General features: G+C 47.2%; 1 protein-coding gene across 5 annotated transcripts in view; it reads left to right on the forward strand.

Moving 5' to 3' along the window:
- The window catches only part of RNF213 (ring finger protein 213), a 91,441-nt gene that overhangs the window by 67,350 nt on the left and 4,570 nt on the right, over nucleotides 1-19,521 (forward strand). For all 5 annotated transcript variants that reach the window (XM_084646960.1, XM_084646961.1, XM_084646957.1 and 2 more), the window contains 20 exons: nucleotides 262-444; nucleotides 1,076-1,245; nucleotides 2,601-2,703; nucleotides 3,823-3,937; nucleotides 4,344-4,554; nucleotides 4,902-5,095; nucleotides 5,612-5,734; nucleotides 6,903-7,013; nucleotides 7,602-7,844; nucleotides 8,854-8,935; nucleotides 9,395-9,429; nucleotides 10,815-10,909; nucleotides 11,733-11,892; nucleotides 12,976-13,156; nucleotides 14,123-14,217; nucleotides 14,986-15,237; nucleotides 17,381-17,513; nucleotides 18,437-18,520; nucleotides 18,924-19,104; nucleotides 19,260-19,461. In XM_084646960.1, the coding sequence (XP_084503086.1) occupies nucleotides 262-444; nucleotides 1,076-1,245; nucleotides 2,601-2,703; nucleotides 3,823-3,937; nucleotides 4,344-4,554; nucleotides 4,902-5,095; nucleotides 5,612-5,734; nucleotides 6,903-7,013; nucleotides 7,602-7,844; nucleotides 8,854-8,935; nucleotides 9,395-9,429; nucleotides 10,815-10,909; nucleotides 11,733-11,892; nucleotides 12,976-13,156; nucleotides 14,123-14,217; nucleotides 14,986-15,237; nucleotides 17,381-17,513; nucleotides 18,437-18,520; nucleotides 18,924-19,104; nucleotides 19,260-19,461 (2,953 nt within the window). The remainder of the gene's footprint in view (nucleotides 1-261; nucleotides 445-1,075; nucleotides 1,246-2,600; nucleotides 2,704-3,822; nucleotides 3,938-4,343; nucleotides 4,555-4,901; nucleotides 5,096-5,611; nucleotides 5,735-6,902; nucleotides 7,014-7,601; nucleotides 7,845-8,853; nucleotides 8,936-9,394; nucleotides 9,430-10,814; nucleotides 10,910-11,732; nucleotides 11,893-12,975; nucleotides 13,157-14,122; nucleotides 14,218-14,985; nucleotides 15,238-17,380; nucleotides 17,514-18,436; nucleotides 18,521-18,923; nucleotides 19,105-19,259; nucleotides 19,462-19,521) is intronic.

The raw sequence follows: 19,521 nt of genomic DNA on the forward strand, positions 1-19,521 counted from the left end.
GGGATGTTCTATGCTGTAACCTGGAATCTTATTCTTGCTTTTATGCACCAACAACTTTCTGGTGTATGGCAATTTTGTATTCATCATGGTGAAAGCTGGATGAATAAAAACAACTTGCCACCTTATCCTCGTCCCTGACCTTGAGAGACGTGCCAGTGAGACCCAGGTTCCCTCTTATGGTCTTTAAACTGAGTTGCAATAGAAGACTCTTTAGGCCCGTAGCTTGACTGCTTGGATTTAGTTGTGTTGATTGGATTACAGATATGGTCTGAAGCCATGTCCAATCTGCCTGGAAGACCCTAAGGATCCAGTCAACCTGCCTTGTGATCATGTCTTCTGTCAGAGTTGCATCAAACAGTGGCTGACACCAGGGCAGATGTTCTGTCCATACTGCAAAGTTAACCTGCCAGATGACTATAGTGTAACCATCTCCCAGGAGCTCAGGTATTCCATCCTTCCTATAAAAACCCTGCATCACTAACCCTGCAGCAGGAGATAATTGGGCTAGTTGTGTTGGGAGACCCTGACCCTCAGCACTGAAGGTCTAAGTACAGGAAGAGTTGGCAGGATAAATTATACTGGTCTCCGGTATTTCCCCTCTGCCCTGTGTTTAAAGATCTGGCAAGGAAGTTACCTCATTCCATTTGAGACGTTTCAGATATTCGGTAAAGCAAAGTGCTATTAGTGGCTGAATCAAACAGTTGAACTACTCCTATCTTGGGTCACTGGTTTCTGCTTCTTAGCAAGAAGTCAGCGGTAACAGCGTTCTGGGTCGCTGGCAATCAGATCACAAATAGCAGTGGGATACAGTTTTCATAGATAATAGCTCTGAGAAATGCCTTGTAATAATGCCTTGTTAAAACTCTGGTTGTTCATATAGAGTCTCGTTTTGCTGATAAAATCACCCTATTGACCATGGGCACTTGAGCTTTACACACAGCATCAGGCGTAGAGTTTGAGGCCAGAAGGAATCACTAGATCATCTAGTTGGACCTGTGTAGCAGTGCCACGCAATTTACCTGGTTCTGCAGTTGTCTGGCTACCTTAGTGATTTCTTTTCCTACCGTTTCCTCAGTGTTGCAATAAAGAGGAACGCCCAGTTCCGTCAGATGTGCAATAGCTTCTTCATAGACCTGGTTTCCACCATGTGTTTCAAAGATAATGAACCCCCAGAGAAAGCGGTGATCCAGGAGCTGCTCAGACTGCTGTTTGTTCACCGGGAGCCTTTGAGAATAGGCCCAACAAGTAAGCTCAGTTCCTCTTGCCAGTGTCAACAACCTGATTGAATCTGTTTTCCTGCCTCTCTCTGTAGCCCAGTTTTTCTCAAATGTGGCCACCAGGGGCTTTTTGTGTGGCCACAGCCTCCGGGGTTGTGAATGGGGGGTGGGGTGGGCAAAACAGTCTCCTCCCCCACCCCCGAGCCACCAGCAGGGGTTGGGCCCTGCTCTCTTGTGGAGCCACAAACACCAGAGGAGCAGGTAGCTAGTGAGTTCCCCACGCTCCTGGAGGTGGTGGGGTCAGGCTCCAGCCCTGGGGTGGCAAGTGGCAGCTTCCAGCTGTACGGCAGTGGGCTCCGTCCCCCAGCCGCAGGGCTTCAGGCTCCGGCCATGGGCTCCAACCATGGGGCTCCGGCCTCAGGCTTTGGCCTCACAGCGGCAGGCTCCATCCCCCAGCTGCAGGGTTTGAGGTTCCAGCCGCGGGGCCACACGATCCAGCCCCGGCTGCAGGGCTCCAGTCCCTGGGTTCACTCCCCCCATCACCCCTGGCCCTCGCTGTGACCCCTGGCCCCAGGTTTTGGCCACATGCTCCATCACCCTGCCATGTGGCAATGGGTGCCGGCGGCGGGCTCAGCCCCCCAATACTCCTGGCCCCTGCTGCATCCTCTGGCCCTGGCCGCAGGGCTCTGGTCCCCAATCATGCGGCTGCAGGGCTCCTGTCCCTAGGCTCACCCCTTCCACCCCCCCGCCCCCCAGTCACCCCTGGCCCCTACTGCCTCCCCTGGTCCCCATCCATTCCCCCATTGACCCGCTGCCTCAGTACCCCCATCTCCATCCAGGGCTTAATTTGTCTCCTGGCTTGCCAGGGCTGTGTAAGTCTGCTGTGAAAAGTGACATCTGTATGTTTGTTAATATCACTTTTCACTGCCTTCCAGCTAGCTAGCAAGTCTGCTGCTGTGAAAAGTGATATTAACAAACATACAAATGTCACTTTTCACAGAAGCAGACTTACTACCTAGCAGGTCTTACAAAAGCAACCAAAAAAGCAAAAGAAACAACAACAAAAAAGACAAAAACATGCAAAGCTCCTTATTTGTTTCTGTTCTGTTTAGGTCCAGTACAGAATAGAGACAACTGTAAATTATTTTTATTACTGAGTCTGCGGAAAAAAAAACAAAAACAAAAAACACCCCAACATAAATAAATGACAATGATTTGGACATGCGTGTGCATATTTATTTGTTTTTCCTAAAATTAAGTATTTTTGGAAAAATTGTCAGAGCCGTCACCAGCAACAGTTGGTGGCCGCACTCTGAGGCCACCAAAAATTTGTTGTGAGAACCCCTGCCCTAGCCCATGAGTCAATTTTTCCTCTGTATTCAGAGCACCGCACTGTGTACACAAAACTGCTGTCCCCATTTAACGACGTGGTGGATAAGACTCCTATCATCCGCTCAGTGGTGCTGAAGCTGCTTTTGAAATACAGGTAAGTTCAGTCAAAAAGCTGATGGGTGAGCATGGGTTACATGTCATCCTTAACCTCTTCAGCCAGGCCAGCTTCTCTCCCTGCTCTTTAGTCATGTGCTACTCACAGAATGAGGGAGAATTTTAGCCAAGTTCTGAGATTTGAACCTCGTACTGTGAAAACCAATCTTTGCCTCTATATCAGCACCAGTGTTGGGTTGGGGGTGTATTTGTGTGTGCAGTATCTTTTTGTGCCCTACATTTGAGAATATGTATCCGTCCAGTCCTGACCCACATGTGAGCTAATCAGGAGCTACTCCTGACCTATATGTGAGAGAACTCTTAGGAAAGCTAAAGAATGAAGCTGATACACTGATGCGCAAAGAACACTGCGAACACTGGCAAATGAATATTTTATAAATCTTTAATTTTCTAACGGTATGATGTGAGCGTTTTTGTGTTTAAATTACTCACTCTGCACTGTACATTTGTCACACAAAGAGACTGTCACATCCAGAAAAGCTGCCCTTTGATTAAGTAAGCATGTCTGAGGCTTCAGAAGTGTAGTTTATTACTGTCTCTGTGTTTAGTAACCCACTTTTGGCCAATCCAGTGTAGCACTGTGTGAGCCACATACAGAGGGGGAATTCCCACAAATGATGCATGTGCTGGTTTCTCCAGTGCTAGATTCAGAATAGAAAGTGAGAGGGCTTTTCTCTATACAGACATCAGTCCTTGCATAGTATGTATTTGTGTTTCTTCTATGGTTGAGGGGTCTCATGGCAAAGGAAACACTACATAGAATGTCTCAATTTCATTTGGAGGCTGAATTAGGTTACCATGTTACCTGGCCAGCATTCAGAGCCTAGGATAATGGAGGTTATATAGGACCATGCTGGGGTGTGATGGCACAACATTGTTGCCCATAGTACTGGTTCTTATCACCATGATAGCTTTTTGGTGGATCAGAGGTCCCATGTGACTCCAGCTATGACCCACCTTGACTTTTGCTTCCCTCTCAGCTGGACCTGAAGTGAACTTCTCTGCCATGTGGACAGAATTTGCAATTTATGTTCTAAATAATGATTAGTAGCCATCAGCGTTGCAGTAGTTGGTAAGAAGAGGTTTCTCTGTTTCATAGCTTCAGTGATGTGAAAGCCTACCTGCAGGAATACCTGGTACAGGTAGAGCAGTGCCAGATCCTGGACAAAGATGACAAGACAGAACTTTACGCACTTTTTGTCAATTGTTTGGAGGTAGGTCTGCTTGCCCCATCTCCCTCATGTCAGAGGTGCTGTGTGGGGATGTCCTGGCCCAACAGAGCAATGTTTCAAGAATACGGCTTTTTCTATAAAATCCTGGCTGAGCTAATGCACACACTGACTACGTGGGGAGGAGTTTTATCCAGCTAGAAAGGGCGAGATTGAGAGAATGTTAAAACCACGGCTCTGTTCAGCAGTAGGTACTCCTGCTTTGTCAGATCCCCAGAGAAGGCTTGTGCTGTAGCATTCCATGAGCTCCCCTGCTTTCGCATCCCCTTCCTCTGCTTCAGGACGCTGGGTCTGGTTTGAGCATGATTAGATCAGGCCAGGAGAGGCGTAAACTCCATCAGTTGGGCTTGGGGCACCATGCTGGAAATCGGACTGATTTTTCCCTTTGCAGGATTCGATGTATGAAAAGATTGGAGCCTGCGCTCAGGAAGACCAAAACAACTGTCTGCGGGAAGACGGACGCTTTCTGGAGAGCTATCTGAAGAGGAACAGCCAAGAAACCCTTCGGGAGTCCTCTATTGAGTACCTGCAGGGGGTGGCCAGGGTACGGCTATGCCTGGATAGGGTTGCAGAGCTGCTCTTGGAAATGCAGAGACCTAAAGGCAAGTTGGGCTCTGCTGCCCTCAACTGAAAATGCTAATGTGTCAAAGGCTAAATCCAGGATACAGGCCCCTCTGATGGACTTGCTAGACATGTTCCAGGTCTCTGTGTCGCTATGCAAACCATTTGCTCTTCATCATAGAAATGCCCATATCAAGATTTCTCTAGCTGCAGAATAAGGGCATTGTGATCCCTGTATATTCCTGGGTAAGAACCTCTGAGAAGGAGGGGCTACTAAGATCTCGAATAATGGATTAGATCAGGGAAATGGATCCCAATGCTGTGGCCAGTTCTGACAGCAACAGCTGACCAAGATAAGAAATTTTGACTGACTTTATTCTTTCTACAGAGTGGGATAAGGCAGTGGATAAGCAGCAATATCTTCAGAAAGTAATGAGGTTCTGTAGGCTGGCTGGGAATGACTGGTACCGAGTTTACCTGGTCCGAAAACTGACTAACCAGTATGGGATGGAGTTTGCTCAGAAGCTTTCGGATGAGAGTCAATTTCATTGGGTATTCCCAGTGGAAATCATTCAACAACAGGTAAAGCAAACATGTCTCCCTGACTCATCTTTCCTTAACAATTTGTGTTTCTGAATGCTGTTTCCTCCTCTTGGGTTTTTTTGTATTTGCATTTTTTTTTTCATGTGTCTGTGGACGGTGTGTGGCTCTCTGGTACTGTCATGCGGGGCTGGAGCAGGTATGGGTGAGGGTACTCCCTGCCTTCCATAGAAAGGAATTTCTTCTGACCTGAAGAAAGGCCATTATTTTGCTTGTGTCAAAGCCTGGCTCCCAGAGCAGCAACATCCCAAGCAGAACCAACCTCTCTGTCTGACTAGCAGCCTGGAAGAGGCATCACCAAACACTCACCCTAGCTGGGAAGTCGCAGCCCTTCTCCCTGCACACTGCATTTTAGTTAAAATAGAAATGAACCGCATCCTCCAACAGACAACATGGATGCTTCTATGGAACAGTTTCCCTCTTGTAAGGTGACTTTCTTAAAGTCTGCCCGGTATTCACACTGTGTGCGCGTGGGTTGTTTGTACTTTGTTGCTACAGAGGGACCAACCTAGTCAGATTGATCGGTACTTGGTATGTGGCAAGAACTACAGAGTCCTGCGTGATGCTGTGGGAAAAGCAATGATTGAGTGCAAGATGAAGGGCGTTGCAGAAGCACAGAAGGTAAGGCTCTTCTCCCCAGTCAGCACAGATGCTCCCTTTTGGGTAGGGCTTACAGTGATCCTTTGGAGAGATTAAGAGGGCAAGTATTTTAGCTCTTGGTGCTTTGCTGTCAGCCATTCCCTCCCCTCTCTCTCACATGCCTGAGAGGGAGATTTTTCTTTGCTTGCTATTATTCTGATGGCTTTTAACTGGACCCGATCTTTGTTCTCTGTTGACATGCATCTCGCCCATCGTATGTGAAATTTGGATGATTGTCCCCATCTCCAGTGCTGTTTGCCAGTCACATCATCCTCCCCACCACTGTCTCCCCTTTTAAAAATGTTCTGTGAAGCACTTCTTGAATAACAGGCTTAGGCTCCTTCCAACCAACTGGCTGAGGGGCTAAGTGGGTTTTCCATGCAGGCTGTGCTTCCTTTCACTGCCTTTTCATACTTACTTACGTAATTTCCAAACTTAATAACTATACGTGTGTAGTGAAGTAGGTGTGCATGAAAAGCATGCTGACAGATACTGTATACATTTAATTTTCTCCTTTTCCCTACCTCTTCATATGTTGCTCGTTCTCTTTGATTGTGAGCTGCTCCGCGAATGACCTGTGTCTTCCTGTTAGTGCCTCACTTCCAGGGCCCTAGTTGTGATTGGAACCTGTGGATGCTACAGTAATATGACCAGTTAATAATAACTTCCAGTTTTGGTTAAGTATGTACTGTCTAGTTGGGGCAACAGACGAATGGCAGGTTGGCTAGACCAGGGAAGTTCAGAAAATATTTCTGGTGGATAGAAAAAGGGTCTCCTTGACTGGTGTTTCAGATACCCAGTGAGTTTTTACATTGTGTTCAGGACAGTGGACTTCCCTGCAAGCAGGTTCTTGTGAGGCTCTGACAGGGAATGGTGGAAATCCACATAAACATAAAGTGCTCCCTCTGCAGAGGGGGACTTTCTCAGAGACCGCTGGGCCAAGACAGTGGCTTTTATTATGCCATGTCTCCTCAAGTTTGAATAGCCGTTTCCTTTGCCTGTCACCTTCTGTGACAATGGGAGAGCGACCTACATCGGGGTCAAAGGGGAAATGTGCATGTCTGTTAATGAGCAAAGATTGCAATGACAGCTGAGGTAGTAGAGATGTAGCCCCTTATCCTCTGCATAACCAGTTTCTCTTGTTTTTCAGGCATGTAACAGCTCTGGGTCTGCACAAGCTGTTCACCTGCTCTTGGCTATTTTCAGGGAACTCACTGCTCTGTATGGATGCAGGAACACAAACCTCCACCCCAAAAAAGAGGTGAGATACCTTGCTCTGTTGGCAACTTGTAGACTGTCAGGGAACAGACTTGTTTCCTTCTGAGAGAAGAAGCTTTAGGTCACAGATGTGAGAGAACATCCTTTACCCTGCTGCCCAAAATGCAGTTCTGAGAGCATCTGGCAGAGATTAGCTGAAGAGAAATCTGAATGTGTTCCAAAGAGGGGACCTCCTCCCTGTCTAACACAGGGCTCTATCGGACCCTATTTACTGTAGTATCTGAGCACTTCATAAGTCTTAACACCCCCTATGAAGTAGGGAAGTACTATAGTTACAGGTAGGGAATGGAGACAGAGACTAAGTGGCTTGCCCAAGGTGTCACAAAATCTGTGGCAGAGCAGGAAATTGAAACCCTGATCTCTCACATCTCAGGCCATTGTCCTAGCCTAGCCACTGGACCATCCTTCCTCTGCATACACTGAAGGACCAACTCCAGTAAATAGATAGTCAGTTACTTCAAGGCACTGTGGGGTATCACTCTTCATTAGATTGTGTATAAAGAGCTGCTGGACCTTTTCATCTGGTTGGCAATTGCGTACTTTATTTTTGTTTTGTAATGTTTGCCTTCAGCAATGTGATGCTATGAACACGTTCATCCAACACTCCAAAGCCCTGGATTCTCCAGCCCTGAAGCAATTTGCAGCATCTCTTGTGACCAACAGTCTCCCATCACTGACAGTGAGACCCCAACACTTCAGCCCCAGTGGGGCACTGATTGAAATAGTCGTTCATGCTGCAGCCCTCTTGCTATGTGGGCAGAATCGAGTCCTCGAACCCCTGAGGAGCCTGGCCTTCTCTCCCGCCACCATGCGGGTAAGGAAACTGGTCTTTCCATGGCATCCTCAATCTGAACCTTGAAACCAGGGCACAGATTCAGCCCGTCCATGCTAGTGCTGGCTCAGTCAATGCTGGCACCTCGTTCATGCTGCCTTCTTACTCTCCAGAACCTGAGCTTTCATTAAAAAGTACCTAGCTGTTACTGAGAGGCTGAGATACTCTCCTGTCATGTTTTCACGGCTAACTGATACAGGGACTTCTGCCTGTGTTTGCAGACTCTGAACCAGTAGATCTGAGGGGTACAATTCATCTCCCTGAGCACTAACTGGGATACTCAGTGCTAACTCTCTTGGATTATTAATTATTTCACTGCTCATCCAAAGCATGCAGGAAAGGAGTGGGAGGGTCACCCTACAAAGATCTGCACAATCTAGTCTGAGTGAAGCTCATTATGGCCCCACAAGCAAGTGGGCTTGGGAGAGTGCCAGTTTTTCCCCACCTCCTAATCAAATATTTAAGGAGCCTAGCAGTGTTCAGCAGAGTACCAAAGGGAAGCCAAGCTCAAGAAACCCAGAGAGCATCATCACCTGCCCAGTCTACTGGGAGTGGTATCTCACAGGTGGACCACATTTTATGGGCACTTGGAAAAGTAACACCACCTTTGTTTTTCTTTTAACCCCAGTGTGACCCCTGCCTTAAACCATCCCCATTCTGCTTCTCCTACCTTCCTAGCCTCCCACTGTAGCTTGTCAACCTCCTCCTTTAATTGGCTGGAGGGTTTGTGGAGTAACGCCCCCTTCCCTTCTCAGGGCTGAGCCTGCTGCTTCCTCAGCAACACATCCCATTTGAATATAAAGTTTTCTTACTTTTGAGTAGAATTCACCACTTGTTTTGCCTCTTCATTTCTCCTTATTTCCTTGCACTGATGAGCAATTGACAAGCTGCCACAGCCTTAATGTTCTCTCATGTGTAATTTAACCGGAAAACAGGTGTGTTGCTGAGCCATTGCTGTAGTAATGTATTTATTCATGTGAATGTTTTTTAGCATTCTTTTCTGCCCACAATGCCTGAAGATCTGATGGTTCAGGCTGTGAATTGGGAGGGAATGAAGCAGCTGCGCTGGTATGGTAAGTATCCCTGAGTGGATTGGTAGCAGTGTAGGAAGAGCCATTGCCCGAGAATAACTGTTCCAGAAAGTCCAGTTATGTGTCCGTGGAGCAGGAGAGTAGAAGTATTTATGTGATGCCTCAGAGGAATTTCATATTATTTGTCATGCTTGCAAAACCCTGTTAGTATACGGTGGCAAAGTCTTCCAGGCATTTCTCTCTAGTTTCTTTATAAGACATAGTCAGCATAGAGACAGAATGACCTCTGGCTTCTGTACGGACAGCTAATACGATTCCTATGTGCTCCAAGAATTTTACTGGTTTCCACTAGATCTGGATCTTGAAGTAGATTTCTTGCTGTCAGGCTGTGCGTGTGCGTGCGTGTGCGAACCCAGAGGGGAATGCATGGGTTTTATTTGTTTTAAAAATGCACCTCTGTCCTGCTCACCGTACCATGCTGTTGATTTCTTTGTCTCACAGTGTGTCCAAATGGCCATCCCTGCACTATTGGAGAGGTAAGAGTTTGGGCTCGAGTGGTGGTTTATTTCTTTAAAAGCTGCCTGCACTATATTTTATTTGCTATTTAATTCTATCCCAAAGTTAAATGCAGTCAAGCTGTATGATCAACTGTTACAGCATTGCACGGTGAATACTGGAACAGCGACTGTACTCCAAGCGGTAATACAACCTCTTTCAGCGAGTAGCAGCTTTCCAATTAACAGGTCGCATGTTGCATTCAAGTGTTGGGAAGTTGCTTCTCTCTTCATAGGCCTGTAAAACACCCCCTTTTTTTTTTTTAAACCGTCTTGTTTGACAGATATGACAATATCCTGGACAAACCTTATTGCATTAAGTTTAATATCTTTGGAGTCCATTGTATTAAAAATCCCAGTGTGTTACTGAGGGATTCTATGTATGTATTTCCATGTGGAGGGTAAAGAAGAGAACAATAGAGGACAATTAGGCAAATTCACTCAGGTTGTAACATCTCCAGAGAAACACCATCCGCCGGAGAGGTCTGCATATACTATTTCAAACTGGACTCTCCAGGGACCAACAGACAAGGAAAAGGGGTTTGGATAAATAGCCTGGATTTAAACTGGCTCAGGGCCTCCTTTCCAATCCAGCAAATGGACAGGACTTCTAGTCCAAAGTGGGCCCCAATCCTTAGGAAAGGGTTGGAAGGACTTTGGCGTACTGAGGCCCCATCAGATCAAGTGGAGGTTCTGAGCTGAAGTTGTGATGCACTTATGACTGCAGGAAACAGCCCTGTGTGGGGTTGGAAGGACCAGTCACCAATCAGAGCCCTTGTTGAAGTGAGGGGGCGATCTCTGGTTAGCATATTAGCATGTGGGTAGGTTCTTTTATTGTTTTTAATACATTTTCTGTGTAATGTTTTCTACTTTAAGAATAAATTTACTTGCTTAGAAACAGCTGTGTGGTAACATGTATAACTGTGGCAATCGCACTGTGTACTATCTCTGAGGAGAGAAGCAAAGGAGGCCTACTTAGACAGTCTCTTTTGCTGGGAAAATCACAGTTTAGTTAGAGAACTTTGCAGCCTGGAAATTCCCTGGTCAGAAGGGCAAGAGACATGTGTCTCCACCCAAGAGAGGCGATGGCTGGGGAGGCCAGAAGTGCCCTTGCTGTACTACTGAGGGAAAATGCAAGTGCAATTGTCCTGAACTGTGGCATCTCGCTTTTCACAGTTGTACCTGTGTAAAAGCGATGACCCACATCAGCTGGGTATCTCACTGTGTGAGGTCTGGACTTAGAACTAAGTAGAGCCAAGACTGTGCCTCAGAGTCTGAATTAGCTTCATTTCTCTGGGTCTGAGATGCTGCTCCTTTGCATCTGTCTGGGATTAATTAATCTGTGTCACTTTTTCTCCCTTTGCCAGTGTGGTCGTCCCATGGAACAGAGCCGGTGTGTTGATTGCAATGCTCTGATTGGAGGTTCACAACACATTCCAGTCGATGGCTTCCAGGGAGTCCAGTATGTTTTAACTACTTTAACTTATTCAGTGCTGAATTATGTAACACTCACGTTCCATCCAGAGGCTATACAGGCATGCCCTATCCTGGTGTCTCAGCTGAATCAATGTTCTCTTGAAACATTGTACTAGCACAGAGAGTTGTTCCACCAGTAGTGAAGGGGTTAACCTGGTTGCAGAGGCCAGTCTAGGTCTAGTTCTGCCGTGACCAGCTAAAAGCTAGGGTCTGTCAGTTTAGTGTTCTTATGCTTTTCATCTCCTTAGTCACCCTCGGCTGTCTGTTACTCTCTGTCCTGTACAGTTCTTAACTACTGTTGAACTATCAGTTGAATTTTCTTTGGCAACCTTCGGTTGACATCCCACCACCTGACCAGCCTGCATAGAGCGTGTCGTCTACTAGAACACTGTAGGGGCTGTGATTCATGAGTTCGCCCCTTGGCCCAGCCAGGTTGGCATTTACAGCCCTGACATGCTAATTTTATGATCATTAGCACTAACAGCAGCGGTTTCTGACCTGCCTAGCACGTAGTGGCTAATCCTGACTCTCAGCTAACAGTGGCCGCATGGTACCTCCTAATAGAAGAGACGTTTAGGGGAAGATGCCTTGTGGAGTGGGGTGGGAGCTGCCAGCTAACAAGGTACTGCAGTGTGAAACCCGTCTGTAGTGATCAGCCTTTTCTCACCACCTTTCTAATGCAAGAGCCTTAAATTGCAGCATGGTATCAGTAGCAGTTAGATATGGAAAAGATTCTATTTGTGTTTCGACCCATCTCTCTTGTTTTTTCATATCAAGACAGAAAATTCACTGTGCATAATTTTATACAGGCATTTCACAGACCGAACTCAAACTGGCCACGTGCTCGGGGATCCCAGACACAGAGAAGCAACGGTAGCATCTGAGAGGGAGATGTCCCCAGTTGTCTTCTTTGTGATTCGCTTGCTCACGCACTTGGCAATGCTGCTGGGAGCCACAAAAGATCCACAGGTATTGGAAACCATGCACGTTGTCTGAACAGAGTAACTTCTCATGTGGAAGTTTGGTAAGACTCCTCATACAGTCAGTGCTGCGAAAAGCCCTGCAGCTTCCTCCCCATGCTTCTGGAGGAGCTGTTAATAGTGGATGCTGGCAAGACCAGCTGCTGTTGTAGGCACATACCTTTAAGCCCTCTCTCTAATTTAAGAATATAAGAACAGCCAGACTGGGTCAGACCAAAGGTCCATCTAGCCCGTATCCTGTCTACCAACAGAGGACAGTGCCAGGTGCCCCAGAGGGAATGAACAGAACAGGGAATCATCAAGTGATCCATCCCCTGTCACCCATTCCCAGCTTCTGGCAAACAGAGGCTAGGAGCATCAGCCCTGTCCATCCTGGCCAATAGCCATTGATGGACCTATCCTCCGGGAACTTATCTAGTGCTTTTTTGAACCCTGTTGTAGTCTTGGCCTTCGCAACATCCTCTGGCAAAGAGTTCAAAAGGTTGACACTGCGTTGTGTGAAAAAATACTTCTGTTCGTTTGTTTTTTAAACCTGCTGCCTATTAATTTCATTTGGTGACCCCTAGTTCTTGTGTTATGAGCAGTAAATAAATTTGTACAAGTGAAAATAATAAAATTAACAAATGCATCAAGTGGTAAAACACAGTTTCAAAAATAGTGTATCTTCCAAGCACAGTATGTCTGGTACGTTTCCATCACAAATGGGGGTTAAAGAGAAGGGTTGTTCCATCCATTCCCCAAAGAGAGGTGAAAGTAAGAATCCTATTTTGTAGTGATTTGTTGGGACCCTTCAGAAAAGCAAAAATCTATTTTCCAGACAGTGATGTCACATTGTAATGGAGGCTGGGGCAGAAACACATCTTAAGGGCAGCTCTGTCTTCCTCCAAGTTTGCAGTGAATAAATGATTGGCCCTTATGTGTGTAGATACCTGCATATAGTCCTGTCCCAGGGGTTGGTCTTCTCAAAGATGCATTGAAGACTCAAAGATGCTGGGTTATAACTTTGCGTGCATCAGACTAGAGTTTTACACTGCTTGCTCTCACCCTTGCCTTGTTTTTGTTGTTCTTTAAGTCCTTGCGAGGGATCATAAAGCCGCCAGTGCAGGATCCAGTAGGCTTCCTCCAGCTGCACATTGAGAAGGACCTGGAGCAGCTGACAAAAACTCTGGGAAAGAGCGCTGATGAGACCATCAATGTAGTTCATCTCATTCTGTGCAGCCTCCTCAAGGAGCCCCACCAGCACCCAAACCAGTGTAAGGAAAAGAGCACTCGGACGGAATGTGGAAGGCAGCAGGGGGACAGTGTCGTCATTTTAAGTGTAGGAGTTGTGTGGTTCCTCCATGGATAGCACAGCACCAGCATGGGCAAAGCATTTCAAATTGGCAGCAGCAAAGTCAATTGGGGAGATCCAGAGCTTTAGTGATACCTATTTCCTATTCCTGCAAGCAGATGATCTGACTGATCATCTCTCTTACTGCCCAGAGCTCTGGGGTTTAAACTGGTTTGGTAGTCTTGACTGGAATCATTGCATAACTGATGGTATGCTGTATGGAAAGGATTTTCAGCTACAGAAACTGATGAGTTGCTCAAAGAATGTAACAGTTGCATAAACCTCAAGAGATCAGGTGTAATGGTTTATATGCCACCTTCTAAGCTACAATAGGAAACCGTCAGAGGGAGTAGGGTGTGACAGAGGATGATTCTCAGTAGAATTTGAAGGTCTGAATCATGACACAATCATGGTCTTGCAGCAGATCTTATTATGGAGTTATTTAAATGGAGGAGCATGGTCTTAGTGGCTAGAGCACTGAACTGGGAGTCAAGATTCCTCAAGTTCTATTCTTTGTGTGGCCACTGACTCATGGTGTGACATTGGACAAGTCCCTTAATTTCTCTGTATGTTTGAACATTTGTGAAATGTCTGATCTCCCTTCAGATGGGAGTGAGAGACTGAATTAAAGTTTCTTAAGCACTGAAAGGTGGCGGTGGGGTGTTAAAGTGCTCAACTGTCCCTTCATTTTCTCTCCATGAAATAATTTAACATGGATGCCTGCCTAGACCTTAGGACCTCTGAAAGTGTAAATGGCTCATCACACACTGACTGCAACTCACAAGGATGTCATGTTCCCACGGGGAAATCATAGGCATTTAAAGAACCCTAAGTTCATTTTCCACTGACATGTTGTAAATGTAACACACTATCTGTGCCCCTGTTGCAGGGCCAGTTCGCTTTGATGGTGCACTCTCCACTAAGGAGCACAGACATGAATGGGAAAGAATTGTTGCAAACACCATTATTATTCCTGAATTAAAGGTGAGATCCCACTGGACTTCCTGTATCTGACTGTTAATCTAAAAATGAACTTGAGCAGCCCAAAGACCACTTGGAATTCTGAACTGCAGCCCAGACCTGTGCTGATGTACAGACCCACCAACCCATAAATCCACTCCGCTACATGCTTTTGAAAAGCACTGCTAATCCAGGCAGGTTAGCATTCATCTGTGCTGTCTCACCACTCAGCAGCACAGCTTCTGCATCTGACATCTTACCCTGGGGCAACCACCTTACTCTGCTTGGGCAAGAGGTAGAATCTGGGACCAAGAAGGGACCGTAGAGGATTCTGATAGACAAGTAGAAGTATCTGTTGGCTTTGGGAGAGATGTCAGACCCAGTTAGCAGCATGGCGTCAATCCCATCTGACCTTTCCTAGTGCAGAATGTAAGGAACAGAGAACTTTAGGGGGCCACTGGGGTTGAGTGAGAGTGTGGAGAATTTTCTAGTATCAGTGGTTGTCCTGGCATGGATGTTAAGTGCCCTGGCTATGAGCCCATCAGTGTTGACATCCTCCTGTGGTAACTGGCCATTAAACTACCATGGAAATGTGGCAAAGCTGTTGCAAAATTCTCTCTTTATAAATGAACTACCACCATCAGCATATTTTCCCTCATAAGTCCACCCCCCTTTCCAAAGAGATCCTTGTACTTAATTATATGGCACCACTGTTCCTTTTTCCTCTGTCCTCCTCGACGGTTTTGTGAGTGGAAGGGGTTGTGTTTCTGACACTAGGTCTTTTTAATGCAGGATTTGGACAAAATACTTGCAAAGTTAAATAGACAAATCAGTGAAGATGAGAGAATCTGTTCCAACCCAGTGGCGAAAATCGTGTACGGTGACCCCGTGACCTTCCTGTCCCAGCTACCCAAGGACAACACCATGCATTGCTCCCGGATGTGGAGCTGCAGGAAGAGGATCTCAGTTGAGTACCTGGGGCATGTAGTCCAGCAGAAGGATGGCAAGGACGTTGTGCCCATCCTCTGGAAGTTCCTACAGAAGGTGAGCGTGCCGAGATCTCTGTCTCTTTTTCAGGACACACTGACATGTGACTGCAGGTTCGGAGATCCAGTCCCCGGCTAACACATCATCATTAACAAAAGGGAAACTCCAACAGACAGCTTCACATCTGCCTTTTTGTTTTCAACTATGAATGTGATGACTTTGATCTTGAGAATGAATGCTGCTGTCAGCTACTTGTCAAAAAGGGAAGTACATCAGTATGCATCAAGAGCACTTTGATATTCTAAAATCACAGATAAAGCATAAAGGTAGTTTGTGTTAGTGTCTGTGAAGTGAAATCCATCGAGGGACCAGAAGCTAATCAGCCTCCCAAAGCCACCCTCCCTTTGGTTCAAGATTAAACTCTGGTTTGTTAGCTGTTATGTCCCTTTAAAGAGTGAGGAGAGCAAATGTGAGAAGAGAGGAAAGGGCAGTTGAGCTGTTAATGATACTGTGGGATCATTACTTGCCTCACCTGGGTTCTGTCAGCCTTTGTTTCCCTGTGGAAGACAGCTCTGTATAGCCTGAAGCAGGCCATCTGGTAGCTTGTTCCAAGACAATGTAGGGGTCAGTAGTAGAGAGATTGCAGTGGAATGACGTGTTCTAACCCACTAAGCGGATGAGCTGCTGCATGCAGGACCAGTTTCAGTTACCAGGTGGCCTTCAGGGGCAGCTCCCAGGACAGCTGTGCAGAAGTCTTTTGGGGTGGCATGGATCCCCAGCCAAGAAGCAAAAGGGCAGTATCCTGATTTCATTTCTCATGTCTGCATAGGGGTCAGCAAGAAGTTTTCAAAAATATGGCCAAAAGTAACGTCCTAAAGCACAAGATGAGATTACTCTTAGCTTGCATTGGTAACAATTATATTTGTTCTTGGAATCCAAGCACAATCTAATTATGCAGTTTCTTAAAGTAGAATGGAAATACCTCAATACGTCTCCATACAGGAAAGTGCAGTTTGGTCTCTCATTGCCGCTAATGTACTTCACTCTCTATATCAGGGGTGGGCAAAATTTTTGGCCCAAGGGCCACATCTGGGTATGGAAATTGTATGGCTGGCTATGAATGCTCATGAATTTGGGGGTTGGGGAGCGGGAGGGGGTGAGGGCTCTGGCTGGGGGTGCAGGCTCTGGGGTGGGGCTGAGGATGAGGGGTTGGGGCTGCAGGAGGGTGCTCTGGGCTGAGTCTGAGGGGTTTTGAGGGTGGGAGGGGAATCAGGTCTAGGGCAGGGGGTTGTGGCACGGGAGGCAGTCAGGGATGCAGGCTCCAGGCGGCACTTACCTCAAGCAGTTCCCAGAAGCAGTGGCATGTCCCCACTCCGGCTCCTACGCAGAGGCGTGACCAGGCAGCTCTGCGCATTGCCCCATCTGCAGGCACCGCCCCATATCTCCCATTGGCAGTGTGTGGAGCCTCCTGGCTGCCCATACATGTAGAAGCCAGAGTGGGGACATGCTGCTGCTTCCAGGAGCAGCATGGAACAGGGCAAGCCCCTGACCCCACTCCCTGGCTGGAGTGCCAGAGTGAGGCAAGCCCCAGACCCCACTCCCTGGCGGGAGCTCAAGGGCCAGATTAAAACATCTGGAGGGCCGGATGTGGCCCCCGGGCCGTAGTTTGCCCACCCCTGCTCTATAGGAATCATTCCCTAAGACAGCTTCCTACTCTTCCCCCTTCCTCCCCCTATCTTTGTGACCTTCACTGAACATGCAGCCTGGGTATTACAGACTCTTCTGCAATCTGCCTGGCCCTTGCAAGTGCCCTGGAGGGACTGACCACAGTGGTGACTTCCCCAGTGACCAAGCACCTTAAAAACAAGCCAAGTACTTGCTTCATTGGCATATATAGTAAAATCAGACTGAAATGGAGAAGGAATAGCATGAGCCTCTCTGCAAGGAGGATGCTCAAATTCAAGACATTCTCCATATTTTTATTTACATAAGCATTGTCTATAGCATTGTACGCTCGGTGAGTTTTGCATGTGTAAAGTATTGTGCTTTTTGTCATTAAACATTCAGAAATAGTTTAAATAAAAACACACATCAAGGCTGCAAGTCTGTGTCCTTTGCAAGCTTGTCCAACCCTTTGTGCAGTCTCTGCATCTCCGGTATGATCTGCCTTCATACTCCTGGCACCTCTCCCACTTTCTAGGAAGCTGAACTGAGGCTGGTTAAGTTTTTACCAGACATCCTGGCTCTGCAGAGAGACTTGGTGAAAAGATTCCAGAATATTACAGATGTGGAACACCGCACAATCCGAGACTTTGTCTCTAAATTCCATTCAGGTAAGACTGGCAGGAGATGGTCCAATTTTAATATTTCCAGTTTGTCATTAACAAAAGCGCACACACAGTGCATCAGGCAAACGGTGCAAAGGGCTTGACTCTCCTGGAGGTTCAAAGTTGAAGTGGACACGTCTCCTAAGCTTAAAAGCAAAGCCTGCGGTGTGAGCTCTGGCTCCCATTAAAGGGAATGACCCACCCTGACCCCTCAGCAGTCCTGGCCCCTTGTGCGTGGAAGGCTATGGCTCTGCTTGGAGCTCACAGCGGCACCGCTGCACAAATGTAGCTGCGGGAGCGCTGCTCATGCAGATGCTCTAAGCCAACAGGAAACGGCTCTCCTGGGTACTTCATTACTCCAGGCCCTGTGGGTGGCAGTAGCTATATAGACGGGAGAAGCTCTCCTGCCGACATAGCGCTGTCCACACCAGCGCTTACATCATTGTAACATATGTCGCTCCAGGGGTAGCTTGTTCACACCCGAGCGACATAACTTATACTGACTTTAGCTGCAGTGTGTACATAGCCAGAGTCATCAGCCAGTTTGAGAGGACGTGAGCACATGAACGTGGAGGGTTTGCTTGAGATCTGTTGGATGAATTACTGAAAGCTCAAGTGATGGTGCGAATCCCAGCCATCCGACACTGTTCCATAGCGTGGACCACGTTTTAATACAGAAATTGCCCAGTGGCTCTCACTCTGGTAACTACAGCAATTGCGTAAAGGGAAAAGTAACATTAGCAAAGTATTTAATGTATCTTTAGCTTTTATGCTGTTTAGAAGCTGCTATACTAGAAGAGCTGACACCCTCTGACCATCTAGCTAGTGTTCTGGAATGCACTTGGAAAGCCAGTGTATTAAGGGATTCAAAGGTGTTGTGAAGGCCAGCAAAGGGTGTTTCAAGGATTCCTGGTTTTTGTGTTCTTCAGATGAGATGAGGAATCTGTGGCAAATCAGAGTGAACACATTTCTGTCTGTGTGGAACAAGTTGAGAAGATCGTTAGATACCAATGGTGAGTGTGCTGTGTACAATCTTGTCGTTACTGGAATGGCAGGACTGGGAGGTCACTCGACATCAGGTGATGGAAGGTTGACCCCTCATTACCCTTTGGCAACCTAAGCTCCTTCCAGCACTGATACGTACCCTGAAAGCTGGCTTTCGACATCAAGGTGTCGACAAATGGGGTGGGTGCAAAGGGGGAACTTGTTTCCCCTTCCAATACTCTCTCCTGCCCCTACTCACCACCCCTTAATACTTAGGATGAGCTGCAAAACAGCTGTGTTCTGCCTCCCTCTTCTTATTGAACACCCCATCCTAACCTGCCAAATGACTGGTTCCCTGTCCCAGCTCAGGAGAGGGAGCTCAGCCTCTGTGGCTGTGGGCCTGTTGTGAAAGGCTTCTCTGCCCTGTTGCAGGTGAAATTAAGCTTCCCACAGGCTATTGTGATGCTGACTTGACCCTAGACAGCGAGTTTGAGAACCTCCTGCCACGCAGACGGGGTCTGGGCCTGTGCTCCACAGCCTTGGTCAGCTACCTCATCAGCATGCACAATGACCTCATCTACACAGTGGAGAAAAACACAATGGAAACCAACAGGTATGGTAATGTGTCAGCTGGACGTGCCACATGCCGCTGCTTCTCTTGGGTATCGGCTGTCCCCTCAGCCTCCTCTTCCCCCAGCAGCGAATCAAGACTGCTCATCGCTCTGCAGCTCCGCCTGTAACATAACCAAGCTTCCTCCTTTCCCACAGCTACTCCATCAGCCCTTCAGAGGTGGCTGATCTGCATGTGATCAGTTATGAGGTGGAGAGAGACCTGGTCCCTCTGATCTTGTCCAATTGCCAGTACAGCGTGGAGAAAGGCGGGGAGACTCTGCAGGAGTTCAACCTGGAGAAGATCCAGCAGCAGGTCACCAGCAGGTTCCTGCAGGGGAAGCCGCTCATCACTCTAGTGGTAAGGAGGATGGGAGCCAGTTGCAACCTTTTGCAGACAACTCTTCAGCCAGTGTTGGTG

Source organism: Lepidochelys olivacea, assembly GCF_965140295.1.
Source record: "Lepidochelys olivacea isolate rLepOli2 genome assembly, chromosome: 14".
NCBI classification, from domain to species: Eukaryota; Metazoa; Chordata; order Testudines; family Cheloniidae; genus Lepidochelys; species Lepidochelys olivacea.